Source organism: Lepeophtheirus salmonis, chromosome 10 (genome assembly GCF_016086655.4).
Source record: "Lepeophtheirus salmonis chromosome 10, UVic_Lsal_1.4, whole genome shotgun sequence".
Taxonomy (NCBI): domain Eukaryota; kingdom Metazoa; phylum Arthropoda; class Copepoda; order Siphonostomatoida; family Caligidae; genus Lepeophtheirus; species Lepeophtheirus salmonis.
Genome location: NC_052140.2, coordinates 11,634,007 through 11,657,929, shown reverse-complemented (window position 1 = coordinate 11,657,929; position 23,923 = coordinate 11,634,007). Strand labels below are relative to the sequence as shown.

General features: G+C 33.2%; 2 protein-coding genes across 3 annotated transcripts in view; one reads left to right on the top strand and one right to left on the bottom strand.

Moving 5' to 3' along the window:
* Positions 1 to 5,676: 5,676 nt before the first annotated feature.
* The window catches only part of LOC121125591 (uncharacterized), a 39,364-nt gene continuing 21,117 nt past the window's right edge, over positions 5,677 to 23,923 (top strand). Inside the window, exon 1 of the mRNA XM_040720780.2 lies at positions 5,677 to 5,799. Within this exon, the coding sequence (XP_040576714.2) occupies positions 5,717 to 5,799 (83 nt within the window). The 5' untranslated portion in view covers positions 5,677 to 5,716. The remainder of the gene's footprint in view (positions 5,800 to 23,923) is intronic.
* LOC121125590 (hemicentin-1) lies at positions 6,878 to 22,094 on the bottom strand. Of its 2 annotated transcripts, none has more exons than XM_040720779.2 (8): positions 21,942 to 22,094; positions 19,463 to 20,098; positions 17,208 to 17,926; positions 16,535 to 16,979; positions 14,070 to 14,310; positions 12,023 to 12,335; positions 10,433 to 10,565; positions 6,878 to 9,085 (listed from the first exon to the last, which is right to left on the bottom strand). In XM_040720779.2, the coding sequence occupies exons 1-8, from the start codon at positions 21,948 to 21,950 to the stop codon at positions 8,525 to 8,527; spliced, it is 3,057 nt and encodes a 1,018-aa protein (XP_040576713.1). In that variant the 5' UTR covers positions 21,951 to 22,094; the 3' UTR covers positions 6,878 to 8,524. The 2 variants fall into 2 exon arrangements, with proteins under 2 accessions (XP_040576713.1, XP_071747675.1); XM_071891574.1 differs by having other exon boundaries at positions 21,719 to 22,041.

The window sequence follows — 23,923 nt, the reverse complement described above, 5'->3', positions numbered from 1 at the left end:
TTATGGATCTGGATGAAGTTTAAAGTAGTTCCAATTTATCGTGGACACCCTGTATACGAGGTGTGTTTAATAAGTAAGGTCACTTTTCAAATTTTCCAGACAACGTAAATACATTTGGTTTGCTCGCCACGAACATATATTTACTGCTTCAGCTATATAATATGTTACGTTTGTTTGTGACAGGCATAGTGGTTATAATTACTTTGCATGTCCCGTGGTTTTTAGCTATTGAAAAACATGGATACAAAATCTTGTATCTTGTATCAATCGTTTTTGACTTGTGAATAACCCCTGTTCATTCACTCATCTTTGCTTCTGAGAGATTTTTTGACCAAATACAACACCCCAATCATGCCTCAGCCACCATATTGACGGATTTGGTCCCATGTGACTTTTTCTTGTTCCAAAAACTGAAGGGACCTATGAAAGGACGGAGATTTGCAAGGATTGAGGAGATAAAGATCTCCCAACGCTGAAAGAGCTCAAGGCAATACCGAAAAGTGATTATGTGAAGTGCTTCGAGGATTGAAAAAAGTATTGACACAAAGTTATTGCATCTGAGGGGGGATTACTTTGAAGGGGACAGAATAAATATTGATTTTAAAAAAAAAGTTCTACAAATACAAAGTCCTTTTGAACACACCTCATATTTATTGTAAATTTCATAATCATTTTTAGGTTGTTGATAGATTCAGTTGTTGTTATAACTATAGTTTTCATGTTAATTGCATTGTGACTTCAAACTATCGGGTGAATTATTAACCCTCAGGTCGTCTGACTGGTCAAATTGGCCCGTTTTAAAATTCAAACAACGAAAAATACCTCTTATTTATATTTTTTTAGCAATAAAATTTAAATATACTTTTTTCTAAATAGACCTCAACATAAAGAATAGTAAAAGAATATATTATTTTGTGCCACTACATACAAAGATTGTCTTATGGGTCATTTTGATCCAGTTATAAAAATGATATTTTATGTTATAAAATTCAAGATACATAGATAAATTTAAAATTATATATAGATATTGTCTCGTAAACTAACTATGACTATTTTATGTAGACATAATAAGATACCTGTAATTGAAGGAACAGTAGATTTAGAGCTACGAAGACATATAAAAAGCAATATTTATTTTTATGAACAGCAACACGTAGAATTGAGAAGAATTGACAAGATTATCATGTTTTTAACCGTTACTCAAAACTATAAATCTAGCAAAGATTTAAACATGCATATGCATCAGTCTAAATCCACATAATGTCAAAATAGGTGGACAAAGAAATGAAGACTTGTATTTGGTAATGATAAAATACATTAATAAGAAGTTATTGAGGTTACAAATTGAATTCAAAAGTATCGGGCACAAGCCTTGATGTTGGACTCATTGTCCATGTTGGCGTCTACCTAAAGAATTGAAGCCAACAATGAGCCAACTTGCTTAGGATTGAGATATGGATCGAATAATGACCTCACATATTGTTTCTGGATCATAAAATGCAAAATAAAGGAACGTAATGATCCAGATACAATTTGTGATGCCATTATTTGGTTCATATCTCACTCCTGAGCAGTAGTCCTACCTGAGATACTGGGTCGTCTTTGCAATGTAGTATATAGAGAGAGACACGCCTTGCCAAGGCTGCAAAAAAAATAAAACGCTCCCCATTTATTTCGTGACTGTGAATATCTAAAGGGAATATGGTTTATAATGGCTGGACGACTCACTCACTACCAAGGGAGAGGACTCACCCAAGAGAAAAACATTTATGGCTTTAACGACATGGCTCTTCCGTTCAGAATTGGTTCAAAATCCATTGCAAAATATGATTACATGGTACAATTATGAAAACATTAAACTTTATAAAATTATAACCTAGTTTGCTCTTAATGAATTTTGCTTTTTATCATGCGTGTTGTGATTGTATTTTTAATTATCAAAATATGAATAAATTTCAATCAATCAACCTTCATTAATTATTGAATTAGATTTCAATGGACCATCTGGCATGTATGTTAATAATAAATTTAAACAAAATTTTATTATATCAAAGTCACAAAAAACGTTAGAAACTCAAAATCGACCCTAGCGTTCGAACAAATGGAGATTTTGGACGGAGTTTGGCCTCGACCGAGTGCTCACTCAAGTTTATTTAATTTTTACCACTACCAACGAATAATTTTATTTGTTTGGATGCAGGATTACAGAAAAAGTTACAAACCGATTTTGGTAAAACTTTGTAGGAAAGTTGTATACGTTAACAGTTAGAGGCAAATCAATTTTGAGAGCTCCATGTTAAAGGTCAATGTTACACCTACCTTAGCTGTAAAAAATACATGACTCATAATGAAAAGACATTGCAACGGAGGTTTGTACTCCGCCGAGGGCCTATTCTAGTTCATTTAAGTAATGTATGTAAATTTGTTTCAACGTTGTGGTTTATTTCACTTATTTGACATCTCAAAATTTAATACAGATGGCAATGATTTTATATGACTATATTTTTTTTTTTTTGCTACACATATAAGGGAAAAAATAAGCAGAAAAATCAACAGCAGACAACAAAATACTCTGACCATTTTGGTGGTTGGACAAAACGTCGAACTATAAAACATAGAAGGACAAAACATCAAAAGTACAATAGGGTGTTAAGATCAAATAGGTGCTTGGATGCGTCGGTGATTCCGTTATGATGTATCTCTTTCTCTTTCTTTTTTTTTTTTGCTGGTTTTATCAACAAACTTTAGTGATATTTTTTGGCACATGGCGACAGCTGCTCCAAATATAAAGAAGATAGAATTGACATTAAAGGAACAGTATAATGCTGTGACAATTATTTTTGTCCAGAATTAATATGGAGATTTCAAATTGAGAGATCTCAAATGTGACCGTTGTCTCAATTCGAACCTTCCAACAAAGCTCAGCACCTTGTCATATCTCAGACAGGTCCTGAAGTGGCTGAGTGAGCACTGTTATATTGTCTAGAACTGCATCGAATATAAAACTAAAACATAACATAGCATCGAGGCTCTCTGATTGTCTCTAACAAGGAGATAATGACCAACATGTCAAGGAACTACCTCTCCAATACCTTCTCCTCCTTCCAGACCCGGATCCAGTCACTGATTTGAGCTGGAGGCAAATACATCAAATGAGATCTTTGTCTTCATTTATATGTACAATTAAAGCAATTTTTAAGTTAATTTGCAGAAAAATGTGGTTTCCCTGGCAATTTAAAGATTTAAAAAAAATGCACCGATTTGATCTCAACGCCCTGTACCTATCAATGCTATTGGACATAATTTGTAAAGTTATTTTATTTTATGAGAATATTCTTTATATAATATGGAATTAATTTTAGGATCATTTCTACTCTAAAAAGTTTCTAAAATTTACTACAAATTTGTAGTTAGGCGAATATGGGAATTTGTTAAAACGTAAGTATACATGAATTGGTTCCGATGTTAAAATGTCCTCTGATCTCTTTTTTATTGCACTTTCTTGAATCTATAATTTTTTGTTGTTTTTAAATTTCCTCATAAAAACTGTATCTTCTACTTTTTGGCCTAAATGTTTATACATTATGTGAGATAACGTCTACTTTCACTAGAAATTAAACGACTTTGTTCTTACAAAACTTCTTAATTACATTAGAGAGCATTGTTTAAGTTTAAAAATCATCGAGTCCTTAGAAAATTTCGTCACTAGGATCCCTTTCAAAAATTTAAGCAATCCAGTCATACTATATGAAAACCTAAGGCTCGTTTACCTAACAAGGCCAATATTATATGAGTTAGAAACGCATTTTCCAATAAAATCATTATTTATTAATAATGTGAAAATTACGAGCTTACGTCATAGTGAATAGACAGCGCCATCAATGTGGAGATTTTCAATTATAAAATTTACTACATGCCCTTTGACCTGATGACACTGTCTAGTCATTTGTGACGGCATCTATATGAGACGGTGTCCGATACAGTGATTATGGTTAAAAGGTTATGGACAAAATTGTTGGGTAATATCGTTGCGTAGTATAATCCTCGTGTACATTATCAGGATGAGACAAAATTGTTGTGGGTAAGCATGAAGCAATTTCATTGTAAGGAATATGGTTGTGGATAATTTCATTGTAAGATAATATAATCGTGGGTAATTTCATGACCATCATATTATGTTCGGGCAATCTAACTGTTGAATGATTTTTAAAAAACCCCCACAGCCTTTTCCCAGAGCATTATGAACTATCTTACATTTAAAAATACACACTGCCCCTCAAGCTTTTTTTTATTATAATCCATGTAAACACTGTGTAAAAACTTTTTACTTCTCCATACACGCTTTCGTAGATTATCCCAGTGTTCGAATTCTAATAGTATTTATTTCCTTAGATGTAAAGGGATTAGAAGACCAAGAATCAAAATTTAGAAAAGCACTGGTTTTGTTTGGGCTTTCAAAACGAAAGGAGTCCGAGGGAAAGACGAAGGTGTTGGAAATTGTGTTATTGAATTCGAATGCACTTATTGCAAGCAAAATTACAAATTATGAGGCCTAGGCTGGTGAAGAGATAATAACTGTTATGATCTTAGCTATTGAAATGCTGCCTTCTCTTTGATGGTTCCAGACACCTCTGGATCTGGATGGAAATATGGAGGCGATGTTAATAGGTATTACCCCCTCGATGTCTGCAAAATGTTTAGACTCTTTAAAGTGGATTGTAAGATCTTACTAAGCTCTTAAAAAGAAATAGTCTTACTACGGAGACGGTTTTACTTTTAATGGTGGATTGCTTCTTATATTAATCTTATTTGCTCCTATTTTGGTTTTAGCTATATGCTTGTATGTATGTTCTAAATTCTGTATGTTGAGGAGTTTTATTGAGTTGTTTTTGATCAGTAATATGTGTATAGTGTTTAGGTAGGTTCTTTTTCGGAAAGGGATCATTAGAAACTAAAATGTTTATGAATGTGATCTTCTTACGTGATCCTTCTTCCTTCATTTATTTTGTATGTAATTTATGCATATGAAATGAAAAACTGAATAATAATTAAAAAAATTCCCCAGCAGCATTTTCCTAGAGCATTATGAACTATCTCACATACAGAAATATACCCTGGGCCTCAGTTGAAATAAAAAGCCCCAAACCAATTCCTTCTAAAATGCTATAATATAATATGCTGGGCCCAAAACAAGTTGACTGCATAACCCACGGTCTCGGGTGTATTATAGCATATTAGAAGGGGTCCTTGGTTTGGGCCCCCGCACTTTACCTGTAAATATGAGGGCCGCGGGGTATTTTGGATATTAGAAGGCCTCCAAAATGCTCAGGAAAAGGCTGTGGTAGAATTTTTTTATCGTTCAATAGTTTGATTCCCCGAATATAATATAATTGCAATCAAATTACATACGATACTAATGTATTGGAATGAAATTACAAACAATCATTTGCTAAGAATTAAATTGCTTCACAATTGTATTACCAACAATTTATACTTTACACGACAATTTTATCCCGCTACGATATTACCACAACAATTTTGCCCACAATTGCTATTACAATCATTTTACAATGAACAATTTGGAACGTATCAAAATACTGACTCAGTTATGAAATTACTTCTATAAGTCATTTATCTTATAAACGAACTAATATAAGGCAATGCATTCTTCTTTGTAGGAAGGAAGGAATTATAATCGTTGCATGAATACATCAAAATGAATCCTACATTTAAGAAGAAGCTCTATATACAAAAGAATTTAGCCTGTCTTCGCAAAAAGTATCGATTACTTCAGTCACGGTGAGTATTTATTTTCCATGAACGAACATATATCTAAATACATGTACTTTTGATGCGCCAGTTGGTATTTTTTTATTCAAACATCTTTTGAATTCTGCCGCCCCAAAATTAATCTAATTTGACTATTTTAGAAAGTTTGACAGGAATACATCATCTTTAATTATTGAATGTCCTACATACTTATGAGCAGAGATAGTTTGGATTTTTTCCTTCATCTAACAACTGCTCGTAGCTAATTTAGTCAAACTCAAGTACAGATAATCTGCCTTCCTCATAACATTCTTCAAATTGTCAGGATTACCATGTTATTTTTCGGGTTCTACTATCAGTAAATACCGAAAGTACTTACAACCTTAGATATTGCATGTATATCCAACAAATATGTGGGGCTTTAATATCTGTCCTGCCGTAGCCACACGCCTCATCTGTATTAGAGGCGATGATGCCTTCCATACTTTCCTTTATATATCTGTAGTATTTTGACACAAAACTACAATAATACTTACAATGTAAAATACAATAGGATATTTCCTACTTTTTATGACAGTGACGTCATTATATAGTAATATAACTTGTCAGTACTTGACGATAAAATGTGTCCATGCTGTACCACACTGTCATGACAATAGCTCGGATCGAATCCAAATTTGGATGAAAGGAGGAATATAAATTATTCCTCAGGACGCCACAAACCGCAAAGTCCTGGGGGTTGAGTTCAAGGGTGGAGGAGGGACAAAGGAAGACATGGGAGAAGTCAACCATATTGTTTTGGGTGTTCTTGGTTGTAATGGATTTTTGATGCTGTAGACAGTCCATATGGTTGTACTTATGGTCTCTGTAGCCTTTTCGGGACTGTCACCGATGGCGGGAGATTTCACATTTGCTACTGTAAATTTTGAGTCCCTAATATATATCCCAATTTTTCTTCACGACATTATAGGTTTTATTTTAAAAATTATACGAAAAGTACCAAAGCCTTTTATGGTACGGGAAGCGGCACGAAATTGTTGGCATCTTGTCAACACTAGTATGAATAATGAATAGGTATATTTTGTCATTAGAATTAGGAATCATAGGAAATATAAGTTTATCAATTTATTTCTTAACATTATGATATAGGGAGTTTCCATTGCAAGAAGGATTTTTCACAAAAATCCTATTTTAACAAAATAATAAATGATAATATTATAGACATTTAATTCACAGATATAAGATCAACAAACAGATTGAATAAATGTTACATTTACATTAAATAGTTGAATAACAAGACAAATGAAGCTATTTAGATCCGTAAAGAGCAAAAACTCCGACAAACAAAATCCCTCTTGGACCAAACCAAGCCAAATTCTTGATATTTTAGCTCCAATTTTTTTAGTACTCTCTAATGATTATTAATTCTTGTTCAGATACAAATAATTAGTAAGTTCAAAACTAATTACAAAAAAGATATATCCATTTTTCAGTAATAATTTTTACTATTCGAAATTATTAACTTAAATAAAATGACCAGTGCTGCCAGACGTAAAGAATTTAATCTGTTTGAGGGATCAATTATATTATTAAAGGAAAATAATTCCTCACGCTTATTTCTACGATTTTTTTAAACGTGTGAATATTCAATTGTAAATTAATAGGAAAAGTTAATTATTATACGCCAAATGTGCTCCTTTCCCCTTCTCTAAAGACGGCATAGGTCCTATATATAGAAGTGAAAATGAGCGCATTTTAAGTGTGTAATCGTAAAATTGTACAAGTTGTCATATCTGATTGTAACTTATTGAATCGTATCATTACTCGATTAAAAATGACTGCATTTCTACCTTTCTAGTCCTATGTCTTCTACATTTATTATTAGAGAAGGAAAAATGAGCGCATTTGGTGTGTACAAATTATATACTCTTATTAACTTGATCATGTAGTAGTTTGTATAAGCTAATTTATTGATTTAATATTTTAAAGATAATTGGGCAAAGCGTGACATATGATACTTTGTTAAATATAGGTATATCATAATTAGAATCATTCGATACCTAATATTATATCCATGATATGTTACTGATATTGTAAAATTTTGTTTTTCCAAAATTTTAATGGTCAAGTTTTTTTTTCAATAGTTATTTTTCAAATTTGCCTTTACCAAAAAAAAGTCACAAATTAAAACATTCTGTCAAAATTATGAAAGATTTGTCAAAAAAAAACCAACACCCCAAATGAAAACCCCAAGTAACGAGGTATGCAGTTCAGAATTCAGCCTGTTTTGCTTGTAGTCCACAAGAGCTTAAAGTAATTGAGTCATACTACGAAAGAAGGACTAAATATCTATGTGGACTCGGCTATTTTTTATTTTTTCATCGTCGTTTTTTATCATGGTGGAGCCCACAGGTAGTGTTGTGCCAGTCCCTATTTATTCTGTCCAGTCAGGTCTATTTTTAGGACTGGTCTTATTTGTCCTTGGCATCAGTCCTTAAGGATCCTTTGGAATTGTCAGTACAAAGACTGATTCTTTAAAAAATGAAGTTCATAGGCGTCATCAATGATTGAACTTTATAAATTTTAGGACTCAAATAAAGGACTCAACTGGACTGAACCGAGACTGAGCTGGATCGGACTGCAGTATTCAGTACTAAATAGGGACTGAAATAACACTAACCACAGGGGATTTTGTTGGTTTGGGGTTGTGTGATTTTGTCTGCCGGTTTTTTTTTCTTTTTTTTTCTAGTACTTATTAAACCAACCAAATTTGTTCCATTTGTCTTGTGTCTGAAATAATGATGTTCCTCCTTTGCTTGGCCTCAATCTGAATCAAGGAGTTTATATCACTATTTATATTATTTTCAAAATTGGAAGTCGAATCGGGTGCATTTGTGTTGTGATGATGTCCAAATCGCGTTCCAAAAATGATAGCAAGTGAAATAAAAAAAACCACAATAATAAATATAACAAAGAAAAGATACAACTTTTCAGAAACAAGGAATCTTTCGCTCAAATAAATAGTGCAGCTTGTGTCAGACGATTCTCCAGAGACGCATGTGTAGTATCCATACTGATTGGCAATGATTTTAGACTCATTGAGTTCGATTAGAGTCTCCCCATTAAAGTACCAAATAAATTTATCACTCCCTCCGCTCTCACAATTTAGTTCAACATAATCGTTCTCAAATTCAGTCTTCTGTATGTGACAACTGGAGGTGGAGTTGGAGGGATCCAACTTCATGGATGAAAGGAGACTTCCATAGGTGTTGAAGGCCTTGCATGTTATACTTGTTGGACCAAGTACGTGCTGACTCTTAAATAATATAAGAAGTACACAATTAACATATAGCTTCTCTATGTAAGTAAATGGGTTATTCATGGAACTCTAGACAGGGACGTCCGCAGGGGTGGGCTGAAGGGGCTATATCCCCTCCCAAATTAAGGCATTTTTTTCCCCCAAAAAAAATATATTTTTGTGAACAGCTGTGGATTTTGCAAAAAAAATCTACAACTTTACTAAAGTTCATAACATTATATCCAGTGTGATACAAAAATTCTCAATTCGTACAGTTTGTACAAATTAATTAATTCAAACTGCATTTATTACAAAATGGCCAACATTTGTATCATCTTTGCAAAATACCCAATAAATAATTATTTAATCAATTTATTAATCCTCAATATATTTGGGAAATTAAATTTTGCATCTTTTTGTATAACAAAATTATTCCTGTAAAACCTTTCATTGAAAAGTTATTTTAATAGAAACTAGTGATGGAACAATTAATTGAAATCGGAGAATCTTTTGTTTTTCTGGAACCGGAATGGGGATCGACAGTTGTGATTCCAATGCTTATTTATTACTTTGCTAGGTTATGAAAAAAAAAAAAAAAAAAAATAGACCCTTCCAAAATTAAGGGATTTTGGGTTTTCAAAAGAAAGTTTAATATTCGAAATTTCATTAAATTTTTCAATTTTTTTTTCCATAAAACGCATCCTTCTACGAATAACTATGTGTTTAAAAAAAACATAATATTTGAATTTTTGATTCAAAAAATTTTAAATTAGAAATTTAATTTTTGAAAATTTTTTCTCAAAATTATTTTTTTGTAAACAGCAATGGATTTTGGAAATTTCTCTCCTAAAAAATTTAATTTTTTAAGAATAGAAATGGTTTTTGAAATTTTTTGTGCACTGTTGTAAATTTTTGAAAAAAAAAGAAAATATCAAATTGTTTATTTATTAAAAAACCGGAATCGGCATTTGTAATTTTTACTAGAATTGTATCATTTTTTTTAGAATCGTTCCATTTCTTATAGAGACACAAAAAAAAGGAAAAAAATATCAAGTCAATAAATACCGAAGTTCTTTTTATTCAGTGTATGGACAATGGGAGACGTTACCTATCGGATATGATTTTAAAAACTCTGCAAAAACAAAACTTTCATTGTTTACTATCATTATGAAACAAAAAAAGTACTTTTATAATTTATAAAACTTGTTTTAATGTCTTTTCAAAAAAGGAAGTTATGTTGTCGTAACCTGTATAATAGTTAAAAATCTACACATAAACAAAATGTATTCAAATTTTGAGTTGTTGAGGTGAAACCCATTGGGGGATTAGATGTTGAGGGACCCACATAAATTCGCAACTACTTACCTCTGCGTCAGCGTCAGTCCATATAAATTTTGCTTTTTTAGAAAGAATTTTACCAGAGGAGTCGTACCAGATATACTCTGCCTTTGGATTTGCATCCACATAACATTGTAAAGTACTCTGACGATTCTGTATGCTAAAATAAATTGTATATAACCTGAAAACACACTCTAAGAAAAGAGATACAAAACGGTTGAAATAGTAATCAAACAAAAAAAGCAGGAAACTTATCTATGAAATTCCTCCCACTGATAAGTGCATAAAGAAAAGATACTTGAATGTACCTTTTTGGCATATTAATCAGCTTATACAAGTGAAGTAAAGATTTGATTTATTTTTGTAGCAAAGTTTAAAACAATTTACAACTTTTTCCTCTAATTACATATCCTCAATAATGGTATTTAACTCTTGGGCTGACAAGTCCAGGGATTCACACATAGGTGTCGCTATTTATTTTTAGTTCCCCTCATTTTCATTTGAGTAGCAATTTTCAATAGACAGCTATACAAAATTGCATGGCAATCTGTTCATTAGTCTGTGGGTTAGTGTGCCAAGTAATTCGCTACTTTTTGCTACTATCCAAAACAATGGATCAATAAGAATTTGCTGCTTTAATTTGACACTGATTCTTGATGGAAAAAAAACACGTTCAAGCTAAGCAATGGCTTGAAAAGTGTTATGGGGACTCTACCCACTAAAGCAATTAACATAATAATTTTAAAAAGACAATTTTTAACGAGGATATACATGTTTTCTTTGTTAAGCTTGTTAAACTGTACTATCGATTTTATTACTGTTTTTTTTTTGTACTAACTTGCTACTTCGATCCAGGAATCAGAGATAGATCTAGAGTATGTTGAGACAAAAGCAATTATTATTATTAATTTATTTTGTACAGCAATTAACTATATTTCGACCTAATTATATTATTATATTCGATACAAAATTCAATCATAGCAAGTATACGACTTATCAAACAGGGAGACTACTTCGTACTTCTTAATTTATATAAAATAGGCTGAATTTTAGTAAAGATAAAATTTATATTTTCCATCCCAACGCCAATATAAATGAAACTGAAACTTTTTGTATGAAAATCAAGCTGAATTTTGAAAAAAAAAAACTTCTGGGTTATGTAATCCCTTGTACCATAAAAGAAAACACTTTTTTTTTTTTTGTTCAGAAATAGCTTTTTTTAAATTATGATTATTTTTTTATAATTATTTGCTTTATTGAGTATTTTTTCCCATCACGAAGTATAATTAAAACACAGAATTATTGTTAATCCATATTTTGGCTATAACAAGAGCAGTGTATCACTTAGCAGAATAACTCACAAACTAAAGAACAAATTATATAGAAATTTTGACAACTGTCTTTTGAAGGTTAATATTAACTGGAAAAGGGTTAATTTTTTTAAATAGAGCTGCCTATGTATGAAGCCCAGGATTTTTCAGGGCATGTGTTCTGTATAATTTAAAAAATTGAGGAGGTACTCCATCGATTTCGTTCGTTATACGCCTTTAAACATGTTCCCAATTAATATGTACCACACTGTACCTGATGTTTTTTTTAAAGTAAAGATTAAATTACCTTCTAAAAGTTACTATATTTTTCGGTGGATAATACACTTTAATCCTGGCCGTAGTTTGTATAGATTCCGCATCTCTGGATAGGACTCGGCAAGTATAGCTAACAGAAACGTTGGAAGAGGCATAATCACGGCAATTAAGGTCCACTTTGGATTCAATGCTATATAGGGAATAGCCTTCCCTCTTACGCGTGAATTTCGTCACATTTGTTAACCTTGAAAATTTTGTTTGATTAAGGTACCAATAGATATCACAGGGGTCTGCACATTTGGCATGACAGTCCAGAGTGATATTTCCATCGCTTTGATTCATTTCTGGTAACATAACAAATTACATTAAATATATGGTATAAGTCAGTGGTTCTTAACCTTTTTACTTTCGTTACCCAAGTCTCAGTAGTCTCAGTAAAGCTGTTCCCCCTCCAGATGTTTTTCATCTTAGAGACCTTTCTTGATAGAATACAATATTTTGGCATTATAACCTTCCACTTTTTGATCAAAGCAATTATCTACCGTGTTCAGCTTTTTTATAGACTCACAAGCTCATTGGGGAAACTATCATTTGAAAAAAAGAAACCCCATGGTAGCTATTTCTCTGCATTTGCTTATTCTCCAACTGTTAATTATTATAACCGGATTTAATATTTAGAAATTATGAAAGATAAATAAATATTCCTTTATCCATCGGATAATACCTATATACAATACTAACGGATGTTGCCTGAATTACATGTCCGAATGGAGAGGAATAGAAACAAAGAATGAAAGTAGACAAAAAAAACAAAGAGAGGGATGTAAAAAGATACAGAGGGAGAAGAAAATAGGGAAGAGGCAGAGAGGAGAGATATATCGAAAGAGAGAAGAAAAATGAGGGTTTACTTCTATTAAAAAAGACTCAGAATGACTTTGGAGGCCCAAAAAAATATCATAGGAACATGCTTGGTTAATTTATACGTCTGCTTGCTAAATTACAGTCTGATCTGTTCGACCGTTTTGAGTTCTATGTGTGATAAAACCAAAAAAAAATACTTTTGAAATATATATAAAATACATTGAACTGATGTTCTTTTATTTATATAAATTAATTTCAAAATCCAAATCCTATGTAATAACCTCATTGAATTCAGTATAAGTAGAGTCAGCTGCTTTAAAATATACAAGATCTTGAAAATTAATGAAAACAGCTGAAGGGAATGTATCTTTTCTTATTTCAGAAAGTTCGACGTGTACGTTAGCGGGTTTAGTACCATTTAGAAATCCGATTTTATTTTTGTTTAAATTTATGTTATTGTGGTTTCTCATATGGAGGCTTTGAAAAGTTTCTAACAATATTGTTCTAGACTTAAGGCCTCGGCAAACTTTTCCTTTTGTAGAATATGATAACTAACTAATATTCTCCCTAATTTTTATATCAAAAAGTCCTTGCTCATGATTTTTCCCTCATTCAACTTTTTGTTGATTTAGAGCCAAAGAACAAAGGCGTTGTAGACAGATATGTTAAGCATATTGCTAAACACAACAGCCATACATATATCTTCGTCATTCTTTGACGATTATATGTAGAAGAAAGGTGGAATCATTTCATTTTTTCATCATTGAATTCGATTTGGATCACAAGTCAAAAGGGTAGCAATTTTTGTGGAGGTACGCCTAGAAATTGGATCGTCTTTATTTTTGCATTAGACAAATCAGTCAAAAGTATGGATGGAATCAAAATCCCTTACGATGAAACCATAAACATTAACCATGGAGCATTGTCCTTCAGTGGACAACGCATTTGCCAGATATTACTTTACTGAAATGAACCTCCTACTTTAAACACTAGGTATCTTGTCTCTTTGAAAGAGCTTATGATCCATATTTCACATCTGAAAGAACGTAGTTAGTTAACACATCATTTCAGCTATTGAAGTTATCATAAAAGACCGATAAGGGCCGGTACTATGACTGACAAATTGCATTAGGATTGGGATGATAGGACTTCAGTATTTTTAGTTTAATACCCCCCTTAAGAACCACTGGTCTAAAAATAAATGGAGGACTTCTTACCTATAACGGGAGAGAGAGACATTGTGAATCGGGGTAAGCATTGAATACTTAAAATGATATCTGAGTCTTCCGCCATGCTGATGGAGGTGTAAGGAGTACAAGAATATATTCCATCCGTTTTTGAGGATGCTTTGGCTATATTAATTGTAAATGATGTCTCCCCATATACTCGCTCTCCATTTTTATACCAGTGGACTTTATTCGCAGGAGGAAATCCAAAGTCTTCCAAAACACATTCGATCTAATATCCAGAGACAATAATTAGAAAAATTTAACATCATAGAGTGTTGTGTCGGTCCTTCTTTAGGATTGAAGACTGCTGTCCCGTCTAGTTCAGTCTCGGTCCGGCCAATTCAGTAGTATATATCAGTCATATGAAGTTAGGTCATTGATGACACACCTTAACTTTATTTGTTTTCTGGTACTGACAGTCCTAAGGATCGATAGGACCGATTCTAAGACTGAACAGTACTATACCGAATATACAAGGACTGACACAACACCGCCATAATGTGTTTAGAAATAGTGTTGCATCCACTTGAGTCTAGTAGAAGTGAACTGAGTTGTGTCCTCAAGGATAGAGTAAAGTCAATAAATTATAAAAGGGGGGGGGAATAAAGATTAAATAGTAACCAACTACAATTAATTATTTCGGCGATTTTTAATTCAATAATATTATGTTTTGCAACTGTGAGACTATACTATTCCTTACAGAATCGTATTATAATAATATGGGGTACACTGTATAATTTGCCCACACGTTATATTTTCTGTTTCTATTTCGAAATTCGAGATAGTGACCGCGGAAAGTTGAAATTTCCTTTAAATAATACGGAAATATCTTTGTAAAGGGAAGAACATATTGTTGCCATGAGTGCAAGAGGAAAGGAACCTCTACTTTTTCGAGATATTCGGACAATTAGCATTTTGGAGGATCATGGAAGTAGATGGAAGGCATCATTTTTGCAGAAGGTTATAGGGTTCTTTCTTATGGAGTAAAATGGGGAGGGGATGGGGAAAGAGGGACTCGGAGTCGATCCATAGACTGAGGAAACAGGCCGGAGGAGATCACATCGTAGAAATAGTTGTAGTACTTTTTATAATGAGATTTGATCTCTTCCGGTCTCATCCTCAGTCCAGGGATTAACTCCTATTTCAATAATATAGTTTTTGCGTCACTTCAATTTGCAAAAGTTATATCTGTATTATCAAAAGGTTTTGATAATTGAATTTCAATTTTGCTGTCGCTGTCCCCAAATTTGAGGAAGAAAGTGAAAGTATGACCTGCGGGCAAATTTATACAGTGTGCTCTTAATACTGTCAAGTTTGTTTTCCTCAGGGGTTAAAATAATCCAATTATAAATTAAGGTTGATTAGAACAAATATTTCCAAACTTTGTATTTGAGAAAAAGCCCCCAATTTTTCCTTTTTTTTTTTTAAGCATCTAATTTTGGCTGAATATTTGGGGACGTGCATTCATTTGTGCAAAGTTATTTTGAGTGAGTGTTATTTTATCGATATTTATTTGAGCAAGGAATTATTTAGACAAACTCCTTTTCAGAAAAATTAGTTCCAGCGGGATTTTTATTTAATATAATTTGTACATTACAAAATAAATGACGTCATTATTCACCAAAGTGGTGTTTAAAATCAAACGGGAGATGTCAATCCGGAGCAACAGAGGCAGATTTCGTCACTATTCTCCAGGCTTTCTGGGAGGGAAGCATTTAAAAAAACTTATTTAGTGGAATGGTATTCAAACACTTCGATCGATGGGCCTTCGTAGAGAAGCCTCAAGAAAGAAAGGATACACACTCTCTAATCATTCTCATTATCAATGTTATAAATGTAAACCTTTTTTGACTTTGTCAAACATGTATTTTTAAATATCGCTGAAGTTAATTTCGTTTAAATAAAGCCTTGCTCAGATGGATGTCATTAAGAAGACATTTATGTGAGAAGGTTCAACACTCAGTCGTTCCTAGAGATGGAAATATACCATTCCTAGATCAAACGGAGTCATTCTAATTCTATATATAATGTTTACTTATACTAAATTAACGAAACTCCATCTAACCAATGAGAGGAACATTTAAAAAAATGACACTTGCTGAAAATTACCTAGAATGGACACACATTTGGGCTTATATTTTCTTATTTTAGAGGGTTTTATGACTTTTTTTAAGGAAATACAATTTTTAATGAAGTTTTTGGAAAACATAAATTTCTTGACATTTGTTGATGACCTTGATCAATCCTCTGAGCCCAATAGAATACACCACAATTTGGAATTACTGGATTAGAAAATCACTTAGTGACTGGAGGTCTATAAAACTCAAAGCATTTTATGATTTTTAGTGATAAAAATCACGGCAGTTCATCAAAAGAATGAAATCGACTCGGGGTTTTTGAAAATGGACTCACGGCAACAACTCTATTTGAAATATTATATTATTTATACATGCCTTGAACGGATTTCCTCTTCGCACTATACTTGGAATGGAGTGAATACTTTTGACTCTAGGTGGATAATGAACCCGTATTTCCTTTGTCTCAGAAATCCCAGTCCATTCATTTCCATAAAGACCTTGACATGAATAATTTCCTTTAAAAGCTCTCTTCACATTCACCAATATGATTTTAGAGGGATTCACATTGCAAACCTCCTTTCCCTTGCAATGCTCCACCGATACATGCTTTAAAAGCTCTCCATTTAAAAACCACTTGACCGAGCTGAACTTTTCGTCATCTTGGGCATCATTGAGACAAATAAGAGTTACGTTTTGGCTCATTGATTCAAAGACGGGATTTGGAGGGGACATGAGAAGGAAGGCAAGGGGTTTCATGAGAACGATCACATTGGCTAAATTGAAAATGGGGGATTTTCCAACTTCATTTTCAATCATACAGCTAAAGAAAAAGGGAGTAAGCTAAATTTTCCTTTCTTCGTTAATGAAGTGCCAAATCTTTTTAATTTGTCTTTTTATACACTAAATAAATGGGATCCTATAGCCATAATTAACAAGTATATATATATATATATTTTTTTTTTTTTTGGCTTCTAGACAATAAATATTGCCTTTCATTTGATAATGTATAGGAGAAAAGGAAATTAATAGATTGTAAATGAACAATTACCTATAAACACCACTCATGGATGACGTTATGTTAACGAGTTTAAAGAGAGACACGTCTCGACTCTGTCCAGGTGAGCTAATGTTCATTCCATTTAAATACCACGTCACAAAGGCATCCATGGGATTTGACTCATATGAGCAATTAATAGAGAGCGTCTCCCCTTCGAAAACTTTTATATCCTTCAACTCCTGACTCCGAATCCTTGGCTTGTATCGTACATTGATCGTTGTGTCCACACGAAGATGCGTTCCCTCCAACCTATCTAATAAATCATTGGAAGCAAAACAGGAGAGAGAGATGAGATGCCTTTGAGTAACAAAGGTGAGAAGACTTGTGGTTTGAAAAGCATTCCCAAATGGCTCAGAGATCTCCGTTACATTATCAAAGTTGAGGAGGGGCTCCGAATTCCAATAGATATAAGCTGGAGGTTTTGCATTTCGAGCGTTACAGGCCACTGTAAATGTAACTCCTTCTTCGGCTGTTTGGATGGGAGAGCCGATGGAGAGATAGTTGGGAGGTATGTCCATGTCGAGGATGGTGGAGCTTTCCATGGGGGAGTCTAGGGCCTCATTGTGGGCACGGCAGGTAAATACTTTTCCGAAATCAAAGCGGGAGAGAAGGATTTGTATCTCACTCTTGACGCTTTCTGTTCCGTTTTTGTGTTGGATCTTCCAGTTCCATGCACCACTCATTTCATTTGTGCCATTCCACCAAGATATCTATGACGTGGGGGTAATGAAATAAAAATAATAAAAATATTGAAGAAATAGAAGAATAGAGAATGAGTTAGCCAAGTCCTATAAAAGTTATTGTTCACACATTCATATGTATGTGCGCAGAGAACACTTTTGTGTTCACTTTAAATGGATGCCCATAAAATAAAATGATACTTGATGTTCCTTATTTGTTAAATGAATTTTGGCATTTTGCATGAAAATTCTTATTGTTTGTTTCATTATTCTTGAATCCTAACTCCTCTTCCTTCTCCCTCCCTTCCTATGAAAATAAAAACCAATATCATTACCTCAGGTCACTACTCATTTGCAATATCATAGTGCCTTAAAACTTCAAAGGCTTAGTGGAACTTCTAAATCAGGGGTAGGGTAACTTTTTTTAGCATTACCCTAAAAGAACTTGTAGTATAATTAATTAACCCCAAACGGAGGCAGGTGCGTTCGCAGGATTAGCCTTCATTGTATTAAAATAATTTATGTGTGTGTGTCTGATGTACATCCCCCTTAGAAAAACAATGATAAGTCGCATTTACTTCAAAATCAAAGACAGATACAGACTATCAAATAAAAGTTGTCGTGAGTTTTTAGTTACATACGTCAAGCTTTGTTTCATTCAGAATTAATGCTGGGCTCTGGAGGGCAAGTTTGTTTTTTTCGCTAACAAGTTTATTTATTTTCAAAAAACAAGATAGATTCTCCATGTCTTAAAGTTTTTGTAATGGTATGAATGGTTGGGGAAAAAAACCGAATTATTGCACTAGCGGGAAAGAGGAGAATGTATATTAAATACGAATTTTTTAAAAAGAGGAAAGGAAGAAGAGGATTAGCGAGTTAGTCTTAGTATGTATTTTCATTATGGTTGAAGAAGGAACATCTTATATGATAATTACATTTATTCCAAAAATGGCCCTTAATTCTGTTGTCGCTGAATTTCCATTTTCCCTTGTAAGAAAACAGTTCTCAATAAGTTAGCAAAGGCACTTACAATTAATAAATCTTTAAAAAATTGCTTTATATTGACTTAAATCAGTATCTTCACATGGTATGTTGCATTTTCAAGAGTGTCAAAAGAAAGTGCAGGTTTTATTATATTTACATCAAATGGACATAAGCGACAAAAAATGTTGAATACAAGGAGGTTTTACAATAGAAATTTACCTATTATATAATTATAATTTATAGTAGATCGTTTTAATTTAGAATTTTAGCATAAACAAGCTAAATATTAATAAAATCTTATTTAATTTAGTGTGTTCGTATTATTATATAAATATATTTATTTTTGTGGAGGGGGCTTGGCTTTTGAATTTTTCGTAAAAATGGCATGATGTTTATTTCATTTTTCATCAAGCTTTTTTTTTGTAGCCGAATAGATTTAGACAAAAATTGATCAGGTGGTTTTTCGTTTTGTTTTGAAACGATAAACGATTGAATGGAAATAAATTAATAAATGTGGATCTGAATTGAAATTTTCCCAAAATGAACAGGAAAACTGACTAGAATTGCAAGGCAACAACTTACCTGTGATGAAGGCTTTCCACTCCCACTAAGACAAATCAGAACCAGAGAAAACCCCGGGTAAAAGGGGCCAATCTGAGATCCGTCCTCAATAAGGGTTCCATTGCCCATGTGAAGATGTAAATACTCTGGGATCTGCAGAATACGCACATTCAGAATTTGTGGCTTGAAACAAACATAGGAGAACCATCTATCTGGATCCTCATACGTGATTTCACATCGATAAGAACCTTCATCCTCTAAATGTGCAGAATTGAGAACAATATTCATTTGATGATGAGAGGCGTCATAGAAGTAGGATACTCTTTCTGACCAGGAGCCCTCGGATTTGAATATCCCAGCTGCGTGATGGTAGATAAAAACCCTTTTCTCGATGCTCTCATGGTATAACTCCACAGAATAAAAATTTCCACATTCAAACAATTTAATGTCACAAAAAAGAGTCAGCTCAATCCCGGAGACGGTTGTTATATTGCCATATATGAGACTTCCTTCCGACCTTTCATCTTCAGGGATATCATTGTTCAAGGGTCCGACTTGAGAGGAGGAGGTTCTCAGTTCTCCTGAAGTGTCACTCTTATTAAAGAGAATAAGAAGAGTGCTCAACAGAAGCATCCCCTTGTCTTGAACCACACACCTCTGAAAGTATTTTTAGACAAATATAATAGACCTTTAGTAATTACCAAGGGTTAGAGTAGGTCCTATATTGCAAGTCCAAGTCGAGTTTCAAGTCATAATTTTTAGTCCTTGAATAATTTTATCGAGACCAGTTAAAGTCCACATAAAAAAAAGTACTTTAAACAGTAAATTCAGTCAAAAATTGAAATGACTGTCCAGTCGAGTTAAGAGTCTTAACTTTCGAATATAAGTCACGAGTCTTTGATTGTGTGATGAAATCAAGTTGCAAGTCTTCAAAATATGCACGAGAGTCCACGTTGAGTCACAAGTCTCGATTACCATAAATTACAAGGTTTTTTTTTTGGGGGTTTTTTTTTTTTCAAATCAAAGTACATTTTTTGAACGTTTATATTGATTACACCTACATAAATACATATAGTCAGGTCATGAGGTCAATTGATTGTCTATTAATCACTTCCTCATACTTAAAAGGATTCAGTAATACTGTAGGCAAAGCTAGCAAGTGATTTAGAGAAATCTGGTTCAGTTCTTTACTTGGATGAAGAAATATGCGCCAATATAATTCCTCAAACATTAACCATCTCCAAACCTACCATGTTTAAATTCGGTGATCATTTGTCTTGTGTGAGTCCTTATTTATTCGTACTAGTCCAGTACCAGTTCGAATCAGTCTTTGGGCGCGATCCTTAACACTGTCAATCTTTTGGATTGTCAGTTCTAAAACTGATTAAAAAAAGAAGAAATAATGTTGAGGGACGTCAACAAGGACTGAACTTCAAAAGTTTTGGGACTGGACCGAGACTGAATTGAACCCAAACTGCAGTCTTCAGTCCTAAATAAAGATCAACACAAGACAAGTGACCATACTTTCATCGGAACCTTGTTATCCTTTTAGAAATGAGAAATCAAGGTCTCTGTTTTTTTGGGAAAAGGTTTTTTTTCTTTGAAAGATTTTGGACCTTGCTTTTTGATTTTACAAAAGATTAGTGTCTCTCAGCAATTAAAACTATATTTAACATACACCATTTGTCCTTCTTAAAACAGAAATATCTGAGGATGTTGTTCAGGGCCGGTTTGAGGAAGTGGTAGTGGGGTCACATGTCCCAGGGCATGTGACTTGATTGGGACACCGTGATATAATAGAATTTTGTAAGAATCTAAATAAACAGAGAAGATTTTTTTTTTTAAATCTATATATACAGAGAATAATTTTTTTATAGACCATTAAAATAGAGAAACGATTGACCTTTTTTTTAAAAAAAAGGTCCTTCTAAAAATAGAAGAAACATCATAAATAAAATATATAGACACAATTTAATAAAATAGACACTATATACAATGTCTTGATGATTTTAATGATAACACAAAATACTCTAAGATCGAAAATATTTTTTTCTTCTAAATAAATTAAGTACTTTAAAAAAAAAAGTGACAAAATCTAATTTTTAAAAAAGAACAGGGCTTTACATTTGTTTTTAATCCTCCAGGGCCCGCTCATCCAAAAACCAGTCCTACAATGGATTAATCTAGTTGCAAGATCTTACACCTATGAGAGCTACTCAATGATTGTCTCTTCAAGTTGTAGTTATTTGAAATGAGTTAAAAGGGGTCAGTCCTTACTTATTTGGTCCAGTACAGTCTTAGGACGGGCCCTATGAGTCCTTGGGATCGGTCCTTCGTACTGTCAATACTAGAACTCCTTACAAAAAATGCAGCATTTATAAGGGTTTAGGACTGATATACAGTACTGAACTGGATCGGACAGAGACTGTTGTAGTCTTCAGTCGTACATTAGGACCGATACTACACGTGTTAGGAGTAAAGATAAAACAAAAGCCGTTACATGTTTCATTTTGATCCTCTTCAATAATTAATCCTCTAATTGTAGTCATATGAGAGTTCCCATCACTTCAGTTCACATGAACACTCCAATCAATACTGATATCTATCAGTAATTGAGAGCTCTGTAGGTGTCTTAGACATTTTGGCACGTTGACTAAAATAAAAAAAAAACCATATAAATATATAACGGTAAAATTTAATTTAGCCTCCCCCTCATCTCCTTAGAAGAAAAAGAAAAAAAGTTAGTAAAAAGAGAAGAGACATTCTTTTTCAAACGATCCCGTTAGATTAGTTAGTCCCCTTTTCCACAAATAACTTTTCATTCCTTCTATTGCTTTTCTTATTTTTATTATCATGTTTCCCCTCATGGCTTTCTAAAGACCCTCTTACTATGAGTATACGTGAATCCCACTGATATATTTTTTTTAATATACTTTCACCTATTATAGTTTAATTTTTTTTGTACATAGACTTGAGTTTTAAACGAACTTGAAATAAACCAAAACTTAAAAAATACGTAAAAAAGTGAAAATGTGATTTTTAAATTTATTTATTTTTTCTGAGGAGAAGGGGAGAGTCGTACAATCAACTACTCATATACTTAAAGTTGTAGAAAATATGACAATGACAGTATGTTTAAAAAATTCAACCGACCATTAATATGGTCAGTACATTAATTTTACTTTAAAAATTAGAGTAAATGCGGGTTTCTCTATATTTTCCAGTACTCGCTATCTTTATGTAATTTATAGATATTCATATTAAGGGAATGTAGATTTATTGTCCTTGATGAAAAGGTTTCAAATATGAAGGAAATTGAATCATAGTTGAACATTAAGTTTACGATTTGATGATTTAAGTGTAGATATATAAATCATAATTGAGGTCATTGGTAGTTTATGTTAACTTTTAAATATTTTATGAATCCATGGGCAACACCTTTTTCAACATAATTTAGATGGACTTGATATTAGTTAAGACACATAATTATAGAGTAATAAAGCATTAACTTTATAAAACGTTAACGTAAATCATTAAAAAAAATAAGATTAGAAGAGTGCCGAAGAAGTTGATGAAAGAGATGAGATACGAGTTTGAGAAGAGGTGTAGAGAAGATGAGACAATATCCTGCATCCTCTTTGAGGAATGAATCGACATAACTATTATTGTGAGTCAAGCAATGGGGAGTGAAGAGTTTTTTATTGGTAGGACCAAGCAGGAGCAATATAGTTTTGTTATTGAGCCTAGGAGTAATTACTTGATCCACTGTATACCAAAGAAAGCAAACATGATAGAATCACAACCTGCTCAAATTGCAAAGTTTATATTTAAATTGAGAAATGAGAGGGGGTTTGATATGAAATGCATGGGCATTGGAGGGGACTCAACGAACACATCTATTATTTTCAATTTGGAATGAATTAAATTGGTGCAAAATTACAGAGGAGGACAACATGACATCTTATCTCTGAACAGAGCTAGCTGAGACAGTTGGAAAGAGCAAAGAAGATTATAATATGACATGTCTTCAGAACCATAAATCCCGCAGTAACCGGACGTTGTGGAGTCTGCCATCCCATTTTTGTGGAGGGGAAGGAGCAGCTCAATTTAGATGCTTACATCGAACTTCTGGATCAGAAAGTCCCACCATGGGCCAGAGAAAAGTTCGGAGACAACTTTGTTTCCACTCAAGAGGGAGCTCCCTTCTCATTGCAACTCTAAGTCACAGTCCTTCCTGAGAGACAACTTTCCTGACTTTTAGGACATCAACATATGGCTGCCTTCCTCTCCTGAAGCAAAACCCCTAGATAACTCTATCTAGGGGGCGTCCAGAAGAAAGGATGTGGGCTACTCCTCCCAGGAATGTCCAGTTTATAGAGGATTCCATAACGAAGGAATTAACCATGATTGAGTCTGACTATATAGTCATGGTGAGCAAGGGATTAGGGCCTCGTTTTGAGGCAATTATTTGAGCTGAGGGCT

Coding starts and splice junctions, on each gene's coding strand:
- LOC121125590 (XM_040720779.2), bottom strand. Junction 17,927..19,462: donor GTGGAAAGCCTTCATCACAG/GTAAGTTGTTGC, acceptor CCCACGTCATAG/ATATCTTGGTGGAATGGCAC. Junction 12,336..14,069: donor GTCTCTCTCTCCCGTTATAG/GTAAGAAGTCCT, acceptor TTATGTTACCAG/AAATGAATCAAAGCGATGGA.